The 27268-nt window shown below is 43.5% G+C and overlaps 2 protein-coding genes across 2 annotated transcripts in view; one reads left to right on the top strand and one right to left on the bottom strand.

Annotated features, from left to right (window-relative positions):
* On the top strand, positions 792–26469 carry SLC5A8 (solute carrier family 5 member 8). Its single transcript, XM_021412056.1, has 15 exons — positions 792–1287; positions 3613–3678; positions 6102–6153; positions 7226–7293; positions 8596–8750; positions 10120–10260; positions 14372–14501; positions 15602–15690; positions 16315–16427; positions 17761–17828; positions 18111–18197; positions 18821–19020; positions 19840–19943; positions 21775–21860; positions 23331–26469. Exons 1-15 carry the CDS (start codon positions 955–957, stop codon positions 23460–23462), a joined length of 1824 nt encoding a protein of 607 aa, XP_021267731.1. The 5' UTR covers positions 792–954; the 3' UTR covers positions 23463–26469.
* Positions 26456–27268, bottom strand: part of ANO4 (anoctamin 4) — a 183160-nt gene continuing 182347 nt past the window's right edge. The window contains exon 27 of the mRNA XM_021411678.1: positions 26456–27094. The gene's annotated coding sequence lies outside the window, so the exon portion shown is untranslated. The remainder of the gene's footprint in view (positions 27095–27268) is intronic.

Raw genomic sequence — 27268 nt, 5'->3', positions numbered from 1 at the left:
CACAGGTCAAGACTGAAAGCCTCTGTGCAAAGCCCTGAGCGCTGCTGCGTGCAGCCATGCTGCTGTCAGAGCTGCCTTGATCACCTTTGGCACCCTTACACCCTAACCCCCAACTGACATACAGCAAAGTGGCAAGGTGTGACGTTTGTTGCTTTAGCCCAGGATGTGCTGCTAGCTATGGAAACACACCTCCACCATGGAACATCCATGGGCTTGAAATCCCATTGATATTTCTGATGTGTTACTCCGTGGGCCAGAGAAATGAAGCCCCGTCTGTGATACTCCTGCGCACTTTGACTCTTGAAACTGATTAGTAAGGAAACTTCCTTGATCAGAATGCAGGTAACGGGGCTTCCCTATCATGCTGTGTAACTGCAGAGCTCAGCAAGTGTTCCCTTGGCAAGTGTGCTGGGAAATCCACTTCAGCACCTTATCTTGCACATTGCACAACCCACAGAAATATAGGTAAAAAAGCACATGTATTAAAAAAAAAAAAAAAAATTCCCATCGTCTTCATTCGACGAGAAGGAATGCTAGCGGCAAAGCAGAAAACACCACCCCGGGGAGCTGCGGGGGGAGCCGCTTTCCACCAAGCCCAGGGGTTCCCGGGGTCGAGGCAGGGAAGCGGAGGGAAGCGGGCACCCGCCCGCTGGGAGCGCTCCTCCACTCCTCCCGACCCCGTTCCGCGGCAGCAGCCCGCCGTCACCCTGCAGGACGCGCTGCCCGGGTCGCCGCCCCCTCGCTCTCGGCGGGGCCGCGGGGAGGAGCGGGCGCCGGGGCTCTATAAGTCTGTCCCGTCGGCCCGGCACCGCGCTCACCGTCGCGCACAAGGGCGAGAGCTGCGCCTCGCCCCGCCCCGCACTGCAGGCTTGGCTGGCGGGGTCCCGTTGCCTTCCTACTGCGGCTGCACCTCTGATTTTGGGTCAGGCCGCAAGAGCGAATTGCTCCGGTGGCATGGGGCGCTTCACCGTTTGGGACTATGTGGTCTTCGCCGCCATGCTGCTGGTGTCAGCTGTCATCGGCATCTACTACGCCTTTGCGGGAGGGGGACAGAAGACCTCCAAGGACTTTCTCATGGGGGGCCGCAGCATGAGTGCCGTCCCCGTGGCGCTGTCACTCACCGCCAGCTTCATGTCAGCTGTCACGGTGCTGGGCACCCCCGCCGAGATCTACCGCTACGGTGCCATCTTCTGCATCTTTGCCATCACCTATGCCCTGGTAGTGCTGTGCAGTGCTGAGATCTTCCTGCCCGTCTTCTACAGGCTGGGCATCACCAGCACTTACGAGGTAAGGTAGAGCAGAAGGAGCCTTTCCACAGCCGTCAAGGAGCTGGGGGGCTTCTCATGGTTGCTTTCTATTTGTCTTCATTCACTCTCTTTCCCTACATCTCCCTGCGCTCGGTGCTGGCCTACACCTTGTGTCTCCACACTGCTGAGGACAGTCAGGCTGTGACCTGCTCTGTCCCCAGCTCTGCCCACACTGTGGAGAGGAGATGCTCGCCCTCGCTGCTGGGACCTGTGCACCGTGCCAGATCTGTTTCCTCACCCAGGGTGCTCTAGTTGAGCAGGTGGTTTAATCCTCGTGCAGCTTCGATGGTGATGTGTGATTAACAATGTGTAATTAACATACCAAGAGTATCCAACATCTAAAGCGCAAGCACATCTAACACAGTAAGGAGAGCTCTCAAATCATTCTCACTCCAGGCTGGTTTCTATGTTCAGGCGCACCACAAAAGTTCCTTTCTGGCAGTGTTTGTGCTGTTCCTAGAGTTCTGGGGAGACACCCTCTCCTGCAGTGAGTGTCTTTGCCATTACTTGTACAGGGAGGTCAGCAGGTACTCTGTGTCTGCATGGGTTTTCTTGCTTTCAGCAACCTACTATAGGGAAGTTTCTTCAGCAAGGGAGTTGGACTAGACGATTCCCAGAGGTCCCTTCTAACCCCTACAATTCTGTGATTCTATGAAAATATGGCTCATCTTCTGCCTAGCATGTGAGTTAAAGCTATAGCTAGGAGTGCAAAGAAATCTGGGGTGGTGGGATGCATTGCAGGTTGAGCCTGACTGATTTGGAGTGAGGAACCCTGGTCAGGGCCTTCTTCTGACCCAGAACGTCCATGCAATATGTGGGTCTTGCCTGGAAGATGGTTCCTAGCTGCAGATTTGGAGGCAAATTGCCCTTGTTATAGGATATTGGAAAAGGGCATCAGTTCAGGTGAAAGTCCTTGGATAGCTACTTTGGTCTTTTGTATTTTATTACACTGAGCAGGAGCATTGCAGCACTGGACATTGAAAACAGCAAGGTTTCAGTTGGTGGAGTTATAGATAAGAATTCTCCAACAGAAACAGTGCATTTTAAACTACTAATCTTTGGACTATCAGTTATGGTGATACTTAAAATATGTTTCCTCTTGTTAAAGGCTGTTGATTAAGACCAGAAACTCACTGATAATCTCAGGCTTTAGTCAGGGTAACACACCTATAAAAGATATATCTTCTATTTGTGGCCAGAGTTCAGAGATCAGATTTCTTGTGCCTGTCCAGGGGTTCAGCACTGCTGCCTAGGGTGAGCGTGCTCACCCACCACATTTTCAGTGCTGCATGAGTGAGCACTGTGGGATTTCTCAGTGTTTGCCTGTGTCAGATGAGAGGATTGACAGGTGAAGGGGATCCCTTTTGTGCAACCGTGTGACCCAGAGAGTTGGCACGGCAGACAGTGGGAAGAAATCTGCCCTACAGCAAATTTACAGAGGTTGTGCCCTAGGCAGAAAGGTGAGGTTTCTCTTCCAAGAAAGGCTGCATTTCCGCTTGCTTGTAGAAGATATGGAGTTTCCAAACTGACTGAGGCTCAGGCATAACTCTAATGTTTTTCCCTCTGATTTCACAACATAAACAAGTTCACAAGGGGAACATTCTTGTGAACAATGCTGAGTTCATAACAGGTGCAGAGCTTTGCCAAGTGTGCAGCTCCCTGCCCCTGGAGTGCCCAGAGGCAGCAGTGTAGCATCAGCTTATACAATCATAGAAAATTTTGAGTTGGAAGGGCCCCTTAGAGGTCATCTAGTCCAAATCCCCTGCAATTGACAGGGACACGTACAGCTCGATCAGGGTGCTCAGATTCCTCCCAGCCTGACTTTGAGTGTCTCCAGGGATGGGGCATTCACCACCTCTCTGGGCAACCTGTGCCAGTGCCTCACCATCCTGACTGTAAACACAACTTCCTTATATCCATTCTAAATCTCCCCTCCTTTACTTTGAAACCATTTTCCCTTGTCCTATCACAGCAGGCCCTGCTAAAGAGTCTGTCCTCTTCTTTCATATAGCTCCTCTTTAGATATTGAAAGACTGCTCTCAGGTCTCCCCAGCTTCTTTTTACAGACTCTGTCACATACTGCTGAGCTGATGTCTGCTTCATCTGCTCATGTGTCACTACACAGTGGTGAGGTCTGTGAAGAAACATCAAATAAAGTTGAAATAGATATCCATCAAGTTTTGTCCATTCACAAAACGCTAAATAAACACTATGCCCTTTCTCTGTAGCTCATCGCTTCACTCTAGTCCTACCAATAAAGCCAAGTTTTTTATGTAAACTTTTGTTTTTTTCTTCTCTTCTGCAGTATTTAGAGCTTCGATTTAATAAATACCTGCGTCTCTGTGGAACGTTCCTCTTCATTATACAAACGGCAAGTAAACCTCAAAGTGCTTCCCAGATCTGCATAGCCATCAGGGCTGCTCAGCTGGGCACAGCTGGCTGTTTGCCATGAGCAACTGATGGGGTAACCACAGGGAAGGGGACCTGGGAGTGAGAAAAAGAAATCTCTGCTCCAAAGCAAAGAGGTGGAGAGCAAATGCTGGGCCACCCTCTCCTTTGGTGTCCCCTGGCATTGCCGAGCACATGGGCCCACCGTTTGGCATCAGAGCCATGCCAAGGGACCCTTTATGGCACAGGGAAACAGTGTACGGAGCAGTTGCTGGCCTGCCCTCAGAGAAACCCACAGCAGGTTCAAAATGTAAACATGCTCCAATTATCTGCAGTGGCAGTTCTCATCCTGTGGGCCACGGATTCTGGGAGTCTGACTAATTCCCAAGGGTTTGTGAAAGGTGACAGGGAAAACAAGCTGTCAGGAGCCTGTGACTGGCAGTACAAGAGTTTGTATCACTGCTGGGAGTCTGCAAACAATAGCTGCAGATCACTCACTGCTTTGGGGAATGTCAAACAAAAGCGGTCCCTCCATTACTGTGGGTATCCAGCCCATTTGGTGAGTCAAGGTGACTGCAGCTTTCCAAGGTACAGTGATCGTGTGCCAGATGCTGTGAAACACCAGCAGCAAATGTGTTCTCTTTGCAGTTATGAAGTGGACATTTTGGGGAGTCCAAAGCAAGAATGAATATAGAATTTGAAGGCTTTCCAAGTTATGCTTCTGTGCGTGCTTGCTTCTTGTCCTTTTTGGTACTGTTAAGATCCATTGGGAGTTATAGAACAACCACAGCTGTACCACTGAGATGGTTCTTACTGCAGTGCTAATTCCTTATATGAACAGTGCTGCTTAGCTGGATGTTTTGGATACACAAAGGAAAAGCAGAGTGCTAGCATGCATGAATCATGGGCAAACATGAAGGCATCACAGTTATGTAAGTTGGAACAAACCAAATGTAATCTTGCAAAGATTAGAAAAATAATTTTATGTAATGTAAATATATACGTACAACAAATTAACTAACAAGTTATGGGTGTCTTTCTGTGCTGAGTGCTAACAAATGTCCTGAATCATGAAAATAGTGAGGAAAGGAACTCCTCAAGATCTACTGTGACTTTTGGAACTTGTTTCAAAGAAAAATAAAAAGGTTATCTAGTAATACAACCTGAAGAAACACCAAAGAGATGGAAAGATTGTTTTATCATTCCTGTTTGAATTGACACCAAAATGTGATCGTACTTGTGTCAAAGGAAAATTAATTTCTGATGGTTCAAAGCTTCTGGTACTTGTTTGCTGCACACAAGAAAGTTGCTGTCTCCCAGTGACTCCCTGAGTGAGCAGGATCCTGCAGCCCATGCAGATGGTCACTGGATGGACAGGTGCCAAGCACACACTGGGTTTGACGAGTATCAGCAGTTGTATATGAAGTGCTGTCGCTGGTGCTGAGGGGAGATTTGCTAGAGACTGGCCAGGGCTGGCAGCTTTCAGGATGTACAAGTTATGTGTGAAAACCTAGAGAGGGCTCAGAGCGCAGAGACAAACAAACACACACACATGAGAAGGTAGGAACAACTATTTCCCTGCTGGTCCCACGACCAGTCATGTAAATCTGATGTAAGTCAGCTCAGGACCTGGCTGAGATTCAGATCCCTTGAATCAAGACCTGACCTTCACAGAAGTCATCTGTGCCTTGCGGGCTTTGCACTGATCCATGCCACGGCTGAGCTTGCCCTAGTAGTACCGGCAGTGATAGCAGTGGTAAAAAGGCACTTAAAAATATACGTGAATCAGTTATAGAGAATATCAGTGTATGAATCCCACTGTGCTGTTAGAAGAGGATACGGCGGCTCCTTGATTTGTCAGATTATTTCTGTATTGGGTGAAAATACAAATCTGCTGATGATCATGCATGTCTTCATCTTACAGGACCGTAAACCCTTATAATCCTATCTATAATGCCTAACTAATGCTGTGTTTCTTGTTCTGATGTTCATTACAGATGCATACTGAGAGGCATATTGATCCCAAGACTAAGAAAATAAATTGTAATAGATTCCTTGGCAAACGATGTGTAAACCTCACCAATTTCCTTTTGCTCCTGTTTCTACCGTTTGACTGCACTTATAAAGCAATAAAACAAGTTGATTATAAGAGCCAGAAAAAACTAAAGAGGGATTGGGTGTTTAAGAATCACTGTGTTATTTGTTTTAAGCAGACCAGGCTGTGAGACTGCAGTACTGGTTAGTCTCAGACATTTGTCTTTGAGCAATTGGAATTATTTCTTAACAGTCATGCATTTAGGTAATTTAGACTGAAAAAGTGCTTAAAGAGAAACCATCTCAGAAAACTATCACTTGTTCCAGGAATTTTGGTTTCTTTTGATCTTGTATCTTTTTCTCCCCATCTAGACTTTATACACTGGTATTGTCATTTACGCTCCAGCTTTAGCTCTAAATCAAGGTAAGATGACCAACCTGAACTGTTCTGTATTTTTTTTTTTTTATGCATGTAGTACTGGTGTGCTTTTCTTTTTGTGATGCACACCAAAATAAATATTTCAAAGATTGACTGTGAGGTCTTTGGGTACTTCAGTTGATCCTGATGAGAACTCTGATAGAAGACCTCCCAGCTGTAATCCTGCTCCCTTATCTCTGGTTGTAAGGAATTGCAGAAAAGGCTCAACAAAGAAAATACGCTCTCACTTATCCTAGCTCTCTCATGACATCCTCACATCATGGCTAATTTAAGAAAAGTTAAGGAAAAATAAGTAGAATTTGAAGGCAGTGGGCAGAATAAACATACTGAATCCATCTGGTTAAGTGTGCTTCTTGAAGCACACTATAACTTGCTCTAACAAGCTACAGCCTGGTTGGAAGTGGTGTATTCCATGAGCTGTGCTGCAGAGCTTCCCATTTGCCTGGGCTTCTGTTGGGGAGCGCCATGGTGCCATGCTGGGCAGCATGTCAACCTGCCAAGCTTGGGCACTGGCAGCTTGAGAGGCTGCCTGGCGTAGGCATGCTGTCACATTTCCCTAAAAGAGCACAGAATAAAAGAGGCTTTTAGGCCAATGTATGTCTTCCGAACCATTGCTTAAACCAGCTTGCATCTGTGAAGCATGCCCATGGCTGCTTTCCTGCGTAAATTCCTGGCAGAGGGCTCCGGGGCCTACCTAAATGATTCTGAGGAAGGACTCCGATTTTAGAACCTTTGTGAGCTGAGCCCTGCAAGAATACTGGTTTTGTTGGTAGTCATTAAAGACCAAAAGCATCCTAGGTTCCCAAATCTATCTAATTATTTAGAAGTTTGCAATTATTTAGCAGTTTCCAGTGTCTGTAACAACTATGCATTTTTAGAGCTGGTCAGGGTGAATTTCCTATGCACATCTTTTCATTGCAATTTTTTATTACTTTCTACTTCTGCATTTTAGTTATTTCCATTTTTCCTCAGCAGCCAAACAGAGGTGAACAACAGTCCTCAAGAGTTGTGTTCCCCATGCCTTGCTCACACTTGCTTCCCTTTCTCTCTTTTTCAGTCACGGGCTTCGACTTGTGGGGTGCCGTGGTGGCGACCGGTGTGGTCTGCACTTTCTACTGCACGTTGGTATGTGGGCCCTTCAGCTGAAGGAAATATAATTTCCTCTCACCATTCACACCAAATGTGGAATTTATTGAAAAGTCACCTAATAAATGGGTTGCCCCATTTCACAGCACAGCTGCAGCCCAGAGCTGTATTCACCCAGGGACTTTGGATATAAGGAAAAAGTCTTTCTTTTACAGTGAGGGTGGTGAGGCAGTGGCACAGGTTGCCCAGAGAGGTGGTGGAGGCCCTATCTTTGGAGACATTGAAGGTCAGGCTGAAGGGGCTTTGAGCAACCTGATCTATCTGTGGATGTCCCTGTTCATTGCAGGGGGATTGGATTAGATGACCTTTAAAGGTCCCTACCAAATCTAAGGGTTCTGTAATTGTATGATTCTATGACTTGGACACAAAGGCAGCCACAATGTGACTTCTGTTCCTAAAACAACAGCAAAGAGGTAGATCCTCCTTCCTGAAAATTCTCCTATGAAATTTCTCCTAGCCCAGTAAAGTAACTTGTCAAGCACCTGTTCACTGCAACCATAATTGTCCAGTCTAACTGATAGAGCCACTGAAAATAGCAAGTGTCACATGAAAAGATTGCTCTTTAGGTCAGTGCTAATTGACCACGTGCCCGGATATGTGTAAATGGAATCACCATGGCATAAAATTATTTGTATATTTTTGATTAAATAATGTATATTTTAATTTGCACGGATTGTATGCCTTCTGGAGCTAGTGATACTGTAAACACGTAAAATGGCCACGGTCTGTGTGTTTACCTTTTGATACAGGTAACTAGTGATAGGGCAAGAGGTAATGTTGTACCAGCGGAGGTTCAGGTTGGATATTAGGAAAAATTTCTTTTCAGAAAGAGTGATGAGGCAGTGGCATAGGCTGTCCAGGGAGGTGGTGGAGTCACCATCCCTGGAGGTATTCAGTGTGGATGTGGCACTGAGGACATGGTTAGTGGGCACGGTGGGGATGCGATGATGATTGTAATATATGATCTTAGTGGTCTTTTCCAACTGCAATGATTCTGTGATTCTATGATTCTGTGAAACTTCTGAATCAGAAGGATGTGATGAATGAGATATTGGATGTCTGTGGCCACAGTACCTTGTAGTGCACCTCACTGAAGGTCCTGAACAGGCTGCAGGATGCAATTCCTAAACATCCCAATACAGAATTATTTCTATTCAGGAGTAAGATAGGATTAATCAGTTATGCATAATCCACATAGTAACATTTCTCCTAGCTGCATGTGAGTGTATGCCAAGAGCATGGCTGCCGCGTTGTACCTGATACATGCTGTTCCTCACACAGGGTGGTCTGAAAGCAGTGGTGTGGACAGATGTTTTCCAGGTTGGAATCATGGTCGCTGGGTTCTCGTCTGTGATTATACGAGCTGTGGTAGTCCAGGAGGGAATTGAACGCATTGTAAATGATTCCTACTATGGAGGAAGATTAAACTTCTGGGAGTGAGTTTGTCCTTGCAGATTATGTACCTTTTTCCTGATAAGTGTGAAATTAAATTGCTACTGAAGGTGGGGAGTGGGGACCAAAATTTTACACGTATTTAAACAAGCTTACCTAGTTTGGGGGATATTTTGTAGGATTAACTCTGTGCAAAATCCTGCCAAGAGAAAAATCTTTCACATTCTCAAATACATGTTGTAAGGATGCATTTTGGATTCCACTGAAAGTGAATGGTGAATAGTAGAGGACAATCATATTTGTAATTACAATTTGCAAATGAACGATTTGACATTTCAGCTACTGAACCAAAGTAACTGAAAAAATAACAGCTGTTATCTAATCTGAAAAGGGGAAACGTTTTTCTTTCCCTTAAATGAAAATTAGAAATAATCTTAATGGCATCGTGCCCTCTGTTACTGTAACTAATCATAGACTAAAAATATAGTTTTGCAAGGTTAGGAATATAATTTCTGACAGTGCTGAATCAAAGGATTCCTTAAGTTAAAAAAAAAAAGTTATTGCTTTTTGATGAATAGGTGATTCTGCTGAGAAACTTCAGCTGCTGCTGTTAATAATAGAAGTTTAGTGTGACAAGTATTACCTATTGTCCTTTTGTCTGTCAGTTCACAATATTTATCAGGTAATTCTATGAAATTCTTCACCAAGATCTTCAGTAAATAGTAACTCATTGGAGGATATATTTTTTCTTCTCGTGAGCGGTGATTTTTCAATCTGTTTGGCTAATATGCAGAAGTTACACAGCATTGCTTCTTCTCCCATCATAGAATTCAGATGGAAAAAGAAAAGGAATAAAGGCATGTAATAGCTAAATTAATATGATGTTATTCACCAAGATAAGTGTAATCTACTGCTCTATTTAAAATGTCATTTAAAAATATATTCCATTTAAAATCTGCTGTTCACTTAGAGCTAAATCAGCAACATTTTTTATAGAGGCTCTGTCCACAAGGGCTGGGTGTGCAAACACACCTTTGTATTGGCGTTAGACTCAGGTCCCTCTAGATAAGCAGGCATATTAGACTTTCTACTAGAACTTCATTTCATCACAGCAGTCACAGGCATCATAGTGCTTAACTTATAACTGTAATTTATAGGCAGATAAGTTAGTTTGAATTCACCTTAGAGCAGATAAGTGTTTCACTAAGTTAGGATTTCAACTCTGAGTTTAAAATCTGCTTTCTGCGATTTCATGTAAAGTTGGAATATCTGAATATTCAACATCTGGCCAAATTGAATTTAGATTAGAATAAGTAAGAGGAAATTTTTCTCCTACCCATTAAGGTCGTCTGATAATGAGAAGATTTTCATAGTCTGAGTGTTTTCTTTGTTTGTTTTTCCCTCTCGTTGTAGCTTTAATCCCAATCCTTTGCAAAGGCACACCTTCTGGACGATTGTTGTAGGTGGGACCTTCACATGGACTGGCATTTATGGTGTCAATCAGTCCCAAGTACAGAGATACATTGCATGCAAAACCAGGTTCCATGCAAAAATGTAAGTCTGCTTACAGCATTTCTTGATGTCTGAATTTAGCAATGACTGTTCTTTATAATGGAGATTAATTTTTTTTGTGTCTGTATAAAGTCTATTTGTAAAAGGTAACAACTTTTGCTTTCTGCTTTGTGGACCAGGTAGGAGACAAATTGGCATAGTAAATCCTGATATTTTAGTTACATATAGATGACTGTGACATTCAGCTTTCTACTGGACTGTTTCACTCTGCCAGTATTCTTGCATACAAATTAATTTTATATGCAACCTAAAGACCAAGTAATATAGTAATTAATTTTGCTGTAGCTTTATCAAGACATCTCGAATCGCTACTTTTCTAAACCTAAACCAGAGTGGGGGTATTTTACCTAAGTAAAGACTGAAGATATTTTCAATACCAATGAGTGTAAACATGAGAAAATACGGAAATGTTTTATTCAGTGATAAAATTGCTGAAGAATCATATATTTTGGTTTCACGATAGTCAAGACTTTTCCTATAGGAATTCATTATGGAGACTGGCAGTGAGTTCTGTTTTCCTTGAGTTTAAATATTTCTGATCAGCCTTTACTCTAGAACAGAGTATATTTACTAACTCTGTTATCTTATTTTTATCTTTAGTGTCATTCCCATAGTTCACAACTCAATATTTAAAAACTATTACCAAGCAAATAAAGTCATAAAGTCTATTTATAGGAAAGATATATAAACGCCTATCATTAACTGTAGTCACTAAATTCCATAACACAGTGAGATGCAGTAGAGAAGGAGTTTATGAGGATTTTCACTTCATAAAGTCAGCAAAATGCTCACAAAAATCATATTAAACTTTGGAACTGAAGTATTTTAGTTTTGGCAATAATGAAAATGCACTGTTCAGTCATTTACACTGCAAGCAGGAATAAGCTGACGCTCATCATCAGCCACATCTCCAGCATACAGTGCCACATCCCAGCACACTATCTTCCCTGCAGTCTCTGGTGTGCAGCTGGGTCCCAGCTTCTTGGCACTGCAGAGGCAAGAGGTGCATCCCGTGCCTGCGGTGCTGCCTGGCATGATTGCCAATAGAACAGCTGCATACATTGTGCCTGAGGTCCTTCCCAAGCACCTGCTCCACTTAGGGCTACTCCTTTCTTGCCCCCTCTGTACCCTCTGTGACGGGGGACACCTCCAGGGTGCTCCAGAAGCAGAATGGGACCAAGGGGAATGTAGTACCACGGCAGCTGCAGGGCAGATTTTCTGGGCTCTTGCAGTGTCTTTGACTAGGATTAGAGGCTATCTGGTTCTGGAGGCTTTTGGATGGGATTCAAGAGTTGTGAATAAAACTTCAGGTGTATTTGGTAGGACTTGATGATCTTGAAAATCTTTTCCAACCTAAATGATTCTATGATTCTCTAGCTCACACCATATTAATGGTGGCACAGCCTTAATTGGCGGATCTCTCTCCTGCTAGGATGGACAATTGAATTCCATGACACCTTGCTGGTGCCTCCTGGTTTTTCCCTTGCATGGAGAAATCTTTTTGTGTAATGGCTTTGGTTTGTTACAATTGTAAGCATGATAATTCCATGATGACTATCTACTTCGTTTGCATATGCAATTAAACACATTTGGCAAGTCATATTGGCGGCTACATCTCTTACCGCCATTTAACTAGTACAGAGAAGTGTCAGGTATCATTGGGTCACAATAGTAAGGCTTTGCTCCTCCATGGCATTTTATATAAGGCTTTATATAATAATAAAACAGAACTGAGAAAATAATTCCTTAACGGTTCCCAACTTGTGGGTTATAGGAAGGCCTTAAAGAATGGCACAAGTGTAGAAATTTTCTGAGGCTATGGGAAAGGATTTCACCCCATTCAAGAAACACACTAGTAGGTGTGAACACATGCTGTCATCCTCAAACAGAAAGTAGGCAAATCAAACATAGTGCTTGAAGATGAACAATACTAGGCCCTCAAGCAGGGGAGCTGAACTTTCAGAAAAATATGGGCTCCTAGCACATTCTCCTCTACTTTCCTTTCAAGGTCATTGGCTAGCATGTTTCCTAGAGCCAGGCTGAAACAACCAACTGAAAATAAGCCTTGCATAGTCACAATGCCTACTTCACCCAAACTCCACCTTATGTTACTCATCCAGAATTAATGGGAACATGTCCTCCAATAGTGCTGCAATTATTACACCCCAGTGCTTATGTCACTGGGTGTACCATGAGAAAGGGATGTAAATAAAATAGAAAAAACAATTTCCTTTTCACTGTCAAACCCTGACACAGTTTAAAACTAGGAATTGCTGAATGCAAACAATTTATTTTGCTTCTGTGTCTTTCTCTCAACTTTCTAATCTTTGCTACAGGCTTTAGGCTAATACTGCTGTTGCATCTATTGAAAAGATTTGGATTGATTTAACTCATTGGTTACTTTTTGTGCTACATCAGCTTCTGAGTGCCTTATTTCAAGGTAGATTATGCCAATGTATGAACAACTTCAGCTAAATTTATGCAAAACACTTAACCAATGTATAAGCATCTATAAGAAGTAGATTACTTCATTTTCACTAGCTTAGCCTAGAAATAAATTTAAAGTGCTGCTAGTGCTGTATTTATACCAATGCTAATTTCAAATATGAAGCATAAATGCAGTTTTCTCTCCTGTGTTATCCAATCAGCCTAAGTCTTTTTAACAGTTTGCATTGTGCTTGCCAGTCATTTTTCTATGATATAAAATGGCAGTCTCATCTAGTTAACCTATTAAAAAAAACTATATAAAAATATGCATTTCAATGCCTAACAAGACCTATAAAGATAAGTTTACTTCATTCATCCTTATGATCCTCTGGAGCAGTCCAAAGGCTGATGCTCTTTGCCTTCTTGGGCCTTGAAGGCACTAAAAGGCCCTCAGAAGCAGTGCAGGCATGGAAACGTTTGCACAGATACCAAAGATCCTCCAGGGATCCACCCAGCAGGAATCTTAGTTGGCACAGGTGCACCATATGTGATCTGTCAGCAGTCAAATCGCCATATGTACATGGTACACAAACAACCAGGAAACAACCTCTGGAAAGGAATGCTGTTTTTCAAGGCCAGGCTTCCTCTGGGTTTGTTTGCTTGGAACGACCACCATAGGTGAGCCATAGTGTGAAGAACTTTGTGATTCAGGAGTCATCAAGAATCATAGAATCACAGAATTGCTCAGAGCTGAGAAACAAAGAAAACAAAATAGCTGAGAAATGTCTGAGATTGGATAGTTAGATAGAAGGAAAAAGCTCTCCCTGGGGCTGGAAATGTGGGGAGAAGGATTTGTTTTTCGGGATGGACAGAGGCTGTCTGCTGCATGTGGCAAAAGCAGCATTAATATGTGGTGACTGCAATTTTCTTCTCTGGGTCAGCCATCCCCTGAGAACATGGGGACAAGATGGGGTTCCTTGACTGCTCCAGGATCCAAGCTGCTAAAGGGGAAGCTCTGGGGTTGGTGGTGACCCCCTGATCTGTGGAAGTGACGGCTGGAAGTGGCTCCAAAGCAGATCCCAGCGGGAGGGAGCACCTGCCTCATTGCTGCCTTCTACAGAAACTTTGCCAGGAAGAAAGGGCGAATTTATTGATTTATGAGCATAATTCCAGCATTGTGTAAGCGTGGTAGTGCAGCTCCAGAGGCAAAGGAGTGCTGCTGCTGATTAAACACCACACTTTGATCTGGGACACCTTGCCTTGCAAATCTGTCTTGGGTTTGTCTCTACCAAGAGTGCAGTGACGGGATAAGAGTGTTTTCTTACCAGCAGCCTGTAATATAAATCTTGTGCACATGACGAAACATATGGATTGTCATATTGCCCCCATCATCTCTGGACTAGGCCTCGTCAGAGGTCATGCAGTCAGACCGTGCTACCAAGAACAAAGTGTAATTTGTATTTTTAGAAATGTGAGCCCATGTCAGAATTGCTCAGAGCTATACCATGACTCCCCTTCAGCTTGGCAGCCACCAAATGGGATGTCTCCTCAGTGCTGGCATGGCACTTGTTTGGTTGGCTTGAGAAGGGCTGATGGTCTACTGCATTAACTGCAGCATGGGGGGACATCTAGCTCTAACATGGTGTCTCCATGCGTGTTGGTGCAGGTCCCTCTACATCAACCTGGTGGGCCTCTGGGCAATCCTGGTCTGCGCAACGCTCTGCGGGCTGGCCCTGTACTCCATCTACAAGGACTGTGACCCATGGTCGGCAAAGCAGGTGTCGGCACTCGACCAGGTAGAGCCCCACATGTCAATGGGGAGGAAGGAGGAGCTTTCCCCTTGGGGATGGTGATGAAGGAGCAGCCATTGAGCACGTTCAGCTGGAGATGGTGATGAAAAAGCAGCTATTGAGCATGTGCAACTGTGTAGAGGGGGGTTCAAGAGCTAGGGATGGGTATGAGGACATGCCCAAGTCCATACTGAGTGAGTCTGTAACACAGGGATTAAGCTCAGACTGTGGCAGGAGGGAATGCTCTGGAGAAAGTAGCAGACCTGCCTTCAGGACCAACCAGTGCCAGCATCCCCTTGGCTCTCACAGAGCTGCAGTTTGTTTATGCCTCAGATAATTGTGGGCTATGGACAAATCCCCAGGGACAACAGCTGGGAGTTCAGAAGAGCAGAGATAATGGAGTATTGGAGGCAGGACTGCTTGGTCTTAAAGAGTAGAATAAGATGAGATATGAAAAGCCAAGGTGGATACCTGAAGGCTGTTAGGTGCCTCCTGTGAGTCAAATAATTTTGGTGGAACCTGAAAGTAAGATGCTAAAAAGACCAACTTGTTGCTGAAAAAAGAATGGTTCACAGGCAAAAAATCTTACAATCTGTATCTTTTTCCAGCTCTCACATCTTGCAAAGGTCAACAAATAGCATATAGCTTCCAATATGGAAATAGTTCTCAGGTACCCTGAGGCTATTGAACTGAATCTAAAAAGGTTTTTGTGGTGTCAACAGGGACTTGAGCATCTACTGTGGCACCCAAGCCTGACAGAGTGATGTACAGTGCAGACTACCTGCTGCTCAGTGCTAGCTGCCTCTACAGTCACCTCCTGGGAAGAAAGCCTGACAGTAGCTCTGTGCTCACCTCTGCTAGGCTGTCTAAACAGACTTGCTGGTATTTCATGTGGATGTTTTAAAAATCATTTTTTTCTGTAGAAAACCAAGAAACATTGCATAGTGGGACATTCAAAAGTGGAAGAGCTGAGCAGAATGGCACTGAGAAGGTTCCAAGGAAAAAAAAATACAGCAAAAAAAAAAAAAAAAAAAAAAAAAAAAAAAAAAAAAAAAGAAAAATTATGGCAGTATAATAAGTTTTTACACTCTCAATTTTTTTTTCAGCTAATGCCCTACCTCGTGCTGGATATTCTCAGGGATTTTCCAGGAGTGCCAGGGCTTTTTGTGGCTAGTGCCTACAGTGGGACATTAAGGTAAGTTAATAATTTGGAATTTAGCTGTCTTTTTTTCGTTTTGTTAAATCTAAAGTTGCATTTATAATGAAATCATGCTTTGACTGCATTTCATTTCCTTATTCTTTAAGAAAAGCTCTAGGAACTGATGTTGCAGCTTACAAATCCTTAGTTTTCAGTACCTGAAATCTGATGTCCTAAGACTCAAAATTGTTTGGAGTTCCCTACTGACAATGGGAGGAAACAGCTAGCGATATATGGTGCTAACAAGCCCTGCCTCTCAGTGCTTTAGAGCCTCTCTGCTACAGGAATTTTTAAATATTATAAACAGGTGGTTACACAACATGGCTACAGTAATGCTTACGGCACATCCACATGTAACATATACTTCATTTCACTGACTTCTCCAACCCTATCTTTTCATTAAGAATTGCCTTGTCTTCACTAAGAGCAATTATTTGAAATGATTTTTGTAACTATTAACTGCATCACCAACAACAAGTCATTTCAAACAACACAGCAGCTGCATTTGTTCTCTGACACCATTCTAGAGAGTAGCAGTTTCTCTCTGCCATTAACTCACCTGTTATCTATGATTTCAGTGTCTAAGATTAAAAAAAAAAGTATATATATTGTGTTCTGCAGTACAGTGTCCTCCAGCATCAATGCTCTGGCTGCTGTGACTGTCGAAGACCTCATTAGGCCGTACTTCAGATCCCTCTCTGAAAAGAAGCTGTCATGGATTTCCATGGGGATGAGTATGTCTGGAAAATTTCTCTTCCACTTTTGCTTTATGAAGTGAGGGCTTGATTCAGATTTTACTTATGGCAGCATAAGTCAGGGGTAAGTGTATTCAGACTGATACTTGGGGGAGCCAAGATCAGCTGTGCAAATTCTGTGCAGAATGAGGGACAAGCTATTTCTAGTGAGCTTAAAAGAAAGAGCCATTGTGTTTGATCTTTAAGATAGACTGCCTCTATGTTCAGTATTGCCCTGCGGTTGTACAGAACCAAATGTCTTGGGTTAAAATAGGTGATATTTTAATTTCTCTGTCAAAAATTAGAAGCATAAGAAACGATTTTGTAATAAACGTTGTGAACAGAGTGATATGTGAACTACAGCACTCCAGAGAGTGAGCAGCTTCATATCTTCCTCGACATACCCGTTGACTCGCAGCCTGTTGAGCTACTATGTTCAATGTCCCTCAAAGAAGAGCGTCAGAACTGGGCTGAGCAGATGGTTTACATCTCTGACGTGCACTTTTCATCTCTGCTGGTTGTATGACCTGATATCAGCTGCAGGTGCAGCCCAAGGCAGTGTGCTTAATAGGCATGAAAAACTGCAGTCCCAGCACAGTGTTGTAGCCCATAACACTGAGCACAGTGGACTAGTGGCAGGTGACAAATATGAAATGTTTTCACCTGACAGCAGCTTCTGAAATGTTATTGCAAGCGATGTTTATTCCAAAATTGTTGATGCTCTGGTATTATCCTGAGTTGCCTGAGCTATCACATTCAATAGTGGGATTAACCTATTGCTTGTCACTCAGACAGTGAAACTCAATAGGGGTGGACGTGGAGAACACAAATGAGCGAATGTTGTGGGTTCTGGCAAAAGACACTACATCCTGGTAGTCCAGGATGTTCTCTGTCACTCTTCCAGCTCCTATGATCTGACATCATTTACTTTCTTGCTCCAAAGGCTTTAGACTGAGATGAAAAATTACTCACTCAAAATAATGACTACAACACAGGAGATTACCTGAGAAAAGTGAACGTGACACATGGTATTGCTACTATGGCTAATCTATACATGTGCCATCTAGGATCAGGTACTTAGCTAATCTTTAGTCATGTACAGGACGAGGATTTTGTCACTTTCACATGGTCTCCTCTTAATGTAAACACTAACCAGGCCCTTTGGCCCATTTGGGCTCTCTTAGGAAAGAAAACCCAAATGAATGACAAAATCAAAGCCAAACAGATGGTAGCGGTTTCTTGTGGAGATGTCAGGGCTTCCTCGGTGAGATGAGAGCATTTCCATCAGAGGACATTTCAGCTGATGCACTCATGATTTTCCTTTCCCACACAGGCCTGTTTTACGGCGGAGTCTGCATTGCTATGGCTGCGCTGGCATCTCTGCTGGGCGCCTTGCTGCAGGTGGGTGTCAGGCTGCTTTTTCATGTCTGTGTCCAATAATATAGAACAAATTGTGTAAGGAAATAATTGCTGGATACCACTGTGAGATTAGCTTTTATTCTTTGTTCGGTACTGGCCTCAAACAGCCTCAGCCTCTGCTCTAAGCACCCATGTCACTATACGAATTAACACCAGCTGAGAAAACACTAATTAAAATCTCTTAATTTCCTTCTCATCTTCTTGCCTTGTTTGTGTCTTTAACTTTTCTAGCGCAGTGCTTGATAGACTCTCTTCCTTCCCCAGGCAGCGCTCAGCATTTTTGGCATGGTTGGTGGCCCCCTTTTAGGACTGTTTGCCTTGGGAATCCTCTGCTCCTTTGCAAATGGAATTGTAAGTAGAAATTTTAAGCCCTGTTGGAACAAAATTCATCAATAATTTTGGGGACATCCTTCTCCCTCCATTCCCAGTAAATTTGTGTTGGGCAGCAAGGATATTTCTTTGATACTTTCCATGTTGATCTTTACCCTTTTCTTCCCCCATGTGGGCAGCTGGGGGAATGGCCTTTTGGGTAGGATGGAGAGCATAATGCACCAGATGGCCTCGAGGGCTGGCAGTCTTGGAAACACATCCGGAAGTCCAAGGTGATAAACAAGACATGTTTAAAAGGCAGACTGAGTTGGGGTGCTCTAGTAGAGTGCTTTGGTGTCACGAAACCAGCACTCCAAGAGGAAAAAACTACTCCATCAAAAATTTATTTGACCAACTCTAGGAGTATGATCCTCTGGTCATACAGATGGATGTAGGAAGATTGTTGTTTAGTAAATTTGGTATCGCAATGCGTTCTCCAAAAGGGAAAGGAAGTAAACTCCCCGTTCTCCCTAGCTGTACATTTTATTTTTCCTATGGAGCCCTCAGTTTATCTTAAGTGTTTCTTACTCATCTAATTTTTGTTGTTGTTTTAAAATATACTTTTGCTTTCCTTGAAAGCCCGAGTTTCATTTTCTCTTTTGCAGGGTGCATTTGTGGGTCTTATCACTGGCTTTGTTATTTCACTTTGGGTTGGAATTGGTTCTCAGATTTATCCTCCACTCCCAGAGAGGACTATGCCTCTCCCCCTCTCAACTGCAGGCTGTAATATATCCATCTCAAGCAATTTAACTGCATCGACAGAAAACCCGTTAACAACAATCTTCAGCATGCAGGCTGCAGAAAGGTATGAAAGTTCCTCATGTGCAGTCACTACAGCATGTGTTTGATTTGAAGCAACACGAACATCTGCCTAGCATTTGTGTTGCTTCAGTAGAGAGCATTGGTATAATGGAAAAAAATATAAGGGTTTTTTTCCCTTCCGCAATTGCCATATATCTGTCTTTGGGCACTCACCATTAAACATAGCACTTATAAATGATAGTACAGAAAACAGGTGGGACAGGAGCTAAACACATCTCTAGGTATTCCCAATTTTTATATTTAAGAGTACTGTACAGTCAGTGACAAGACACCTTGGTGCACACACACAGGTGCCCAGCGTCTGCTGCACCTCTCGCACAAGACCTCCAGCAGCGCTCATGGCTGTAAGGAAGCAACATAGGACATTCTCAAGGAGACCAAAGAAAAATGCAACCCAAAGTGTGAGAGCTGTCCTGTTATTTCTGGACGTTTTAAGCTGCACATTGCTGATGTCCTACAATATATTTTATCTTTAAATAATGCAGCACCTTCTAAAGATGTTGTCCTTTTATCTGGGTAACCAGAGTGCTCAGCTCTGCACTAGATTCCTAGCTGCAACCAGACTGTCCTGTTTTACCTGTTCTATGCACTGACCAGTCTCCTCCTCTACGAAGGCACATTTTCTGAGACTTTTATGAGAGATCTTCAATGCACATTTTATCGTATTGAAGTAATTCAAGAATACCACCTCACTTGATTCAGAAAATAGCTATGCATTTATATTCTGTATGGATACAGACAACATTTTCAGGTTGCCTGGAAAAGGAAAGCAGGAGTTAACTCTTTTTCTGCTCTTTTTCAGGCCTGTCCTGGCAGACAACTGGTATTCCTTGTCCTATCTCTACTTCAGCACACTTGGGACACTTACCACAATAGCTGCGGGAATGATTGTCAGCCTCCTAACAGGTACTGGCTCCACAGCTGAGGTTGAACATAAGTCTTAGATTTTTTTCAAACCACGATGACCAAAAAGAGAACTGTCATTTCTAAAGAAAGAGCCAGCGACCCTGTTGCAAAGGCTGAGAATTAGGAAAAGGTTCTTCTCCAGAGGGTAGTCGGGCCCTGGAACAGATTCCCTAGGGTAGTGGTCACGGCTCCAAGCTGACAGAGTTCAAGAAGTGTTTGGACAATGCTCTGAGACATAAGGTTTGAATTTTGGGCAGTCCCATGTGGAGCCAGGAGTTAGACTTGATGGCTCTTACGGATCCTTTCCAATGTGGGATATTCTGTTCTGTTGTATGAAGGTTCCTATCCTATTTCTCATTTCTCCCTTCAGCCCGTCTGCATCCTATGCTTGGTCTCCAATCACAGCAAAGATCACTTCAAATTTCTAAGGAGAACAAAGTTTCAGCAGTTATTTAACCAGAGGGGCAAAAATCCCATCTGCCTTTCCTGTTTCATTAGATCTCAGCAGGTTCTGAAGTTGAAGGGTTGTCCCAAACATGAAAGGAACTCAAGGCAAGGAGATGCCCCCATCCTTCTTCTAGAGGACAAAAGCAGTTTTACTTTGAGTGAGTTCAGAGCACTCAAGGGCTTCTGTCTGCACCTGTGCAGTGCATGCATTTCACCACATTTCCCAGGCACATACCTAAGAGCTGCGGATCCCATGCATGGCTTTCTTTCTCAGTTGCTTAGTACTATTTCTGAAAGGTACAAAAGCAACAAGTGAGAGCAGGGACATCAGTTCCAGCCCGTGACCTCTCTGCTCTTCATTAGATGCAAACTGCACTTGTTCACTGCACTGTGCATGGCAGAAGTAGCACACAAGCAGCTGCTCTCATGGCTTTCTCCAGTATACCTGGCCAGATTCTTGCTACAGCACTCATCAGACTTTGATGCTGTTAGATTTCAAACCTATTAGCCTGACCTACAGCTACTTCAGAGATGAGTTCTCTTTATTTTTTTCTCAGGGCCACAAAACTCCCAACCCAGCAGACTGATTGGTCCACTACTTTCCTTGTGTCTTGCACTCGCAAGCACAAGATACAGGTCTGCTGTTTTCTTTTCCTAGCAAACTTCTAAAGGATTTGCTCCCCTTTCTTCCCTCTTCCTCTCCATACTGTCTTTACCTTCCGCAGTGACATGCTGCTCTCTACAAAAGGCAAGGTTGAGCTCTGACAGTGATGCTTGTAGTCAAACTTCACTTTTTATTACCTTGGGGTCAAATCATCCATAGCTACTGCACTGAAAGCCTCTCCATCGAGCCATAAAACAAAGTGCAAAATCTGAGGAATTCAGTAAGTCCAGATGAGAAATCCTCAGTCCAAGAAATAGAAACTCCAGAGTACCATCTCAACATCACCCATCTGAGCCTCGGGTGACAAAGCTAATTCCCAGAACCTACATCTCCTTTCTTTCTCACATACATTCCTACACAAGAGTAAGTAGTTCATCTTCCGTGCCCTAAAAGTGCCCAAACATCCCATTAACCCCCCACCCCCTTCAGATGGTTGTCTCAGCATTTTACACATTTTTCAACAGAAACCTGGGAAGAATCTGGGAAACTATGAAAAGGGGCTGAGAAATTTCAAGTAGATCCCGAGGATAATTTTGTATTTTGAGAAATGCAGGGGGACACATTGCTGTAGAGGAATGATCCCTAAGGAGCATAACATCTAGCCTGTGACCACTTGATGGCTTTTGCTGCATGACTGTCATGGCTTGGTGCCCAGAGCTGGGCTGTGACATGCCATGTATGTGTGGAAACCTGGCTGACTGAAACCTGCCTGTTTTGCAGGAGGACTGAAGCAGAACACAGACCGTAAATTCCTGCTGACCAAAGAAGATTTCCTGTCCAACTTCTCCTGGTCTAAATCTGAGGCAGTAAGTATAGTTATGCATCCTCTGATTTAAATCAATCTCTCCTCTTGGGAGCAAAGGCAATCTTTTCCCAGCAGGATGAATGGCATTTGAAGCTTTAAGGCAGCAGCAGAGCACAAGGCATCTGAGGCAAAAGCAGCTGGCATAGGCAGCGAAGCTGTGTTTGGCCACAGCTTGACTTCATAACAACAGAGCAGCAGCTGAGACAAGGGACAGTTGTTCTCCAGGTTTCTGACAAAATACTCCCTGACTAGTCCCTTGGAAGCCGATCCAAGGCACGTGTTGGATTCAGCAAAGCTTTCTTTGTAAACGTGATTTCTAAATTCAGGGATTTTTTTTTTTTTTTTTGCAACATCAGCTACTGTTTGAGAGAAAGCATTTCATTTCTAGACAGTGTGTCTATTTCCTATCATCCTCCCTAAGATACAAGAGAAGTTATTGGGTAGAATGGAAATAACGTCCCTTAGAAAGGAGAACGTAGGAGAAATTTGTTTTTTAAATAAAGAGGCAATCTCTCAGTTAGGGCCATCAGGAGGCTGAACATGCCAGCTCAGCCTTGTTCAGTGCCTTTTGAGTGCTGTAGTACGTTGCAATCAGATCGATCATGTCTTTGAGATGGTCCAGTGTGCAAAATGTTTCTCCCCGATGACAACAATTCCTCTTAGCATGACCTCTTGTATTTTAGCTTCTGCATATGAACAACAGAGAAGGGGAGGGCTTTTTACAGAACTGCAGGCTATTCACCTATGTGAAGGCTGGATACCAGCCGTCCAGGTGTTGCCATTCAGTCCTTAATGCGTCAGCATCTGTTTTCACCATCTGGGAATTTAATCTCTAAAGCCTTTTGAAAGGAAAATCTCACCAAGCAGATGGAAGCTAACGTCCACAGCCATACTAGTTTCTGCCTGGAGTCAGAAACAAGGGTCAGCCTGGTTATACAGCTGGGTAGGAAGTAGTTGGCATCACAGCTCATGCAGAAAGTTAATTGCTGAGAATAAAAGGAGGGCAGCTGAGCAACTTCCTGCACATGAAGATCTTAACATCTCATTATGTTTAGTGAAGATGGAGCATCAATGTCATGGTGCATGTTAATTTGCTTTTCCTGTCAAAGATGGGGCAAGGACCGAGGGTTGGGAGCCAATAGCTCAGGGGGCTGGTAGTGACAGATCACTAGATGTGAAAACAGCAATTAAAACTTTGCACAACCAGAAATGCTTTGAACACTTTGCAGGACAAGAACATCTTATGTGATGAGAACATTTTGCACAACTTGTCCCTTATGCAATAAGGAACTTTCCGTGCCCCTAGAAAAATAGCAGCTATTTCATTGAGTAACGATGCTCTGTCAGCAATCAGCATATTTTCCTGCAAGGCCTTCTGTAAGTCAGGCCTGGCTCTGCTTGCCTGCGGGTTGAAGACAGGAAGACTGTTTCTTCCACTTCACAACATGGCTTTTATCTCTGCTTTTTTTAGACAGAGAAAGTGGTCGTGTTGAACTGGAAAACATCTACGGTGGCAGCCGAAGGAACTGACAACCCTGCTTTCAGCCACATCGAAATGGATGAAGCAAGTGATAAGAACAAAGCCAATGGCCTTCATATATGATGTGGGGCCATGTCAGGCCTCGAGGACAGTTTTGTTCATGTAAAGCACTGTTGACACTCCTGTGCTGGGTCAGTTACCATCCCTGCCAGGGTCACCGGCAGGAGTCTGCTAAGCTTCATGGTGCTGTCACCTGTGCACAACTTTGACTTTAGTCAAGAAAGGAATCAGGTCTTTCCTGCTTTTGTTGTCTCTCTCACACTCTGGACCTTGGTGACAGGGCTTAAGGTGATGTATCAGTGTGGAATATTTGCCTGATATTCTTGAGCCTCCTGGAAAATACTTGCTTTTACTTTCAGTTCACTCTCAGAGTAAATGTTGTATTTGGTAAGAGCACTGTCCCCCGCATATGACTGTTCTCTGTGGGCTTTTTTTTTTTCTTGTAAGGCATTGAAAGACTGAAGAGATCAGTACTGTGGGATCTTATCAGATTGCGGGAAACAGTGGATCTTTTTTTAGTGCAGGAGATGGACTTAGCACCCTCTGGTTGCTTTGTAGAACTGATCCTGAGAGCATATTTATTTTGCTGGTTCTGTCATATGTGTTTGCTTTCATTAGTCTTATTCTTTGGTTACCTGCATCTCCTCTCATGTCCTCACTGTTGGACACTACGGAAGTGTCTTTGGAGACGGGTTAAAGCAAGCATCAGTAATACCTTTCCCTTTACTCCCTACCTCACTCTTTAGCCTACCTTGCTCCAACAGAGGTGGCCCTCATGATGAAGTGAGCAATCTGGGCTCTTCATTCTGTGCCATGGAGCAGAACCACATGCTGGCTCATGACTGCTCTTGCACTGATCTGGGTGTTTTGTAGCAAAGGTGTTGATGTAGGAAGAAGACCCTCTTTGCTGTACTGGAATAAGCTGCACCTGCAGTTGCTGTTAATCTGTGGAGCTGTGAGCTGAAACTTACTGGAACTATTTATATTCTTGCAGTCACTTGTTGTCACTCCAAGGTTTCACTTGCAAAGATGGGCCAGATCAGGCCAGAGCACGTTGTGTGTTTTGCTAGGAGGGCAGAGTCTGCTGTTCTGGACTTGGGAGGGGAAGGGATTGCAAAGGCTGGAGTTTGATGAAGTCTCTTCATGGCTGCAGGGCATGGGATGGCTCATCTTCTGGCTGCGCTGCTGAGAGGAGCTGAACAGCACATCTGTCCTTACATTACCTGTGGTTTGAGAGGGTGAAAACCCCATAGCTTTCTTATCCTACATGCTTTCTGGTGCAGCAGGGAACAGGCTCTTTGACCCACTGTGTTGGTTTTGTACTGTGTACTTTTTGCTACTGCTATTGATGGGGGTTTAAAACTATGCCACAGCATCAAGTTGGTAAATAAAAATCATTACAGGAAAGCCAAGCAGTGAAGCTTATAAAGCAGTCATGCTTGAGACACAAATCAAACACTGTCTGAGTGTCTTAAACTCTTTCAAGAAGTTACACTGAGTTGTGCTGGGCACTGAGCTGCTGTTAGTTGAGATTTGATGGTGCTAATTTACCTGTGCTGAATTGGGCCCTTTGGCACTTAAACCAACCTGTTCTGTGCCCTGTGACAGCAGGCATTGTATGATCTCCTGCGTAAGATGGGATCAGTAAACTTTAGGAGTTAAAAATGGGAGCAGACCTCTCCTAGCGGAGTACAGGCCAGATATGCCCTGCATGGGTTGCCACCCAGAGCACACCCCCACTGGCCAACCAGTGCAAAGGTACATGATGAAGGCAGGCGTCCCCTTTGCCACATGAGGTGTGGGCTTGCAAGATCCAGAGCAGAGTTTAAGGCCATCCCCTTGTCTCCCACTTGTTTGCTGAGGTACTCCTGGCCCATGGAGCTGAACAGCAATAAGTACTGGTATCTCCACTCAGCTGCAGAGAGCCGAAATGGAATGAAGAGGGCTGGTGAACCTGTGTGTGCCTCAGTGGTACGTAGTAAGCCACGGGCAGAACAGAAGCCTGAAGCAAGGCCTATGTGCCTTGTGGTAGGACTACAGCACTCCCGGCCCACATGCTGCACTCCCATCTGACTGTGACCCTCGGGAGGGTGACTGATCAGTACAGCCTTTTGTTGCACCATGCTGGGTCGAGATCCTTGTTTTGCACTGTGATTGATACTGCCTTGGATGACCTGTGACTTCTACCTGTTTTGTTCATGGAGTGAAGACTAATCTTCCCAGCTATCACAGTTAAGAAATAACGTAGTGTCATGGAGTTTATTCTTAGTACTTTGAATTCACATGGGAAAACATGTAAGTCATTGCTTGAAGTCACTCTTTGAGCACTGATCAGTCATTTTACTCTAATTTTGGTATGAAGTAAAAGCTTGGGCCAGATGATATCTGTTGGCCCACAGTCATGTCGAGATGAGTTTTTGCTGGGGAAAATAGCTTGTAAGAGGTTTAAAAGTAAGCATTCTTTCTGCAGATGACCCTGGCCCTGTTTCTTATTATCTGACCTCCCATGATTGCTGCAGAACTAAAAAGTGACTCTTCTGCTTTACTTTTTCTTTCTCTATGCTCATTGTTTTAATTAGCATCACTGATTAAAACAATTAGTTTTGAATAATGTTTTCTCTGAGACTATATACTGTCCTCGTCTAGCTGGACACAGAGCCAGGGCTTTGCCTGTGAAAAAACAACAAGATAATTCTCAGTGTCTCCATCATGGTCCTGCACCATGATCCTTCATCTCTCCCAGTTAAGAGCTCACCCGACAAAGAAATGAAGGATAGCCAATGCCAGTTAATTCCATGGGAATGGGAGCACTCCACACTGCCCAAATTACACACAGCATCTGGCGGGGCTGAGAGAGGAGACAAGTGGGAACATTAAAAAAAGAACTAAGAAGGGAACAGGAGCAATATTTGACTATGCAGATTCACAGAGAGGAGGTGGTAGTGGATCCTGGCCCCATTTAGTCTGCGTTTACACTTGCTTGCACTCAACTGGTCTGTTTGCTTTCTGAACAAATGAGGTAAATAGAAAATAATGCGTGGATATCAAACAATAAATATTTCATATGCGTCATTTATTTTAAAGTTTATTGCATCACATTATACAAGCATTAAACATGGCTTTATGTTGATGATTTTTTTATGTGACTGTGAAAACTTGACATTCTTCTCCATAAGATTTTTTTTCTATTTACAAATAAACAATCTCTATATATACTTTATATATATATTATATATATGGCAAATAACATAATTCCCCTCAGAAAGATTTAAAATAAAGAGAGAACAGATTTGTAAACAGGGTTTCGGTTGTAGTATTTGGTGGCTTGTACACAGACGGTGCTCTATATCTAGGCTTTTTCTTTTGTCAAAGTATCCAGGGTGTTCATTTACATTTATTATTCTAAGGTTTGTAAAACCAATGTGGGACAGAATGCAAAAATCGTAGCAAACAGGCTGAAAAACAGTCCCAATATACAATTTGTTCCTTGGTTTTAAAAACTGGCGTGTAACTGCTCATGAAGAACATGCTTGCTGTCAAGAGTGGTCTATAGAGATCAATCCTATGCTGATTGCAAGATGATTTCACAGCAAATCCTTTGATGTGTGTTGTCCTGCTTGCTATGGTAAATGTCTGTGGCATGCATTGAGGTTGCATTTTTTTCTCGTTCCTTTGAAGGTAGTGCTCTTGTGGAGCTGGAATAAGTAAACAACATACAGGGCTGTCACCTGGAGTTTTAAACAAAACCCATCCATCATCAGATCAGAAAGAACAGAATGGCATAAATTTTCTATCTACAGACCATTGTAAATTTACGTATTACTGTTAGCCTATTGTATGTGTTATATTGTCCTAAATAACAAAGTAAG

This window comes from Numida meleagris, chromosome 1, assembly GCF_002078875.1.
Source record: "Numida meleagris isolate 19003 breed g44 Domestic line chromosome 1, NumMel1.0, whole genome shotgun sequence".
Lineage (NCBI taxonomy): Eukaryota > Metazoa > Chordata > Aves > Galliformes > Numididae > Numida > Numida meleagris.
Note: the sequence above shows the minus strand (reverse complement) of the source record. Positions and strands in the feature narration are given on the sequence as shown.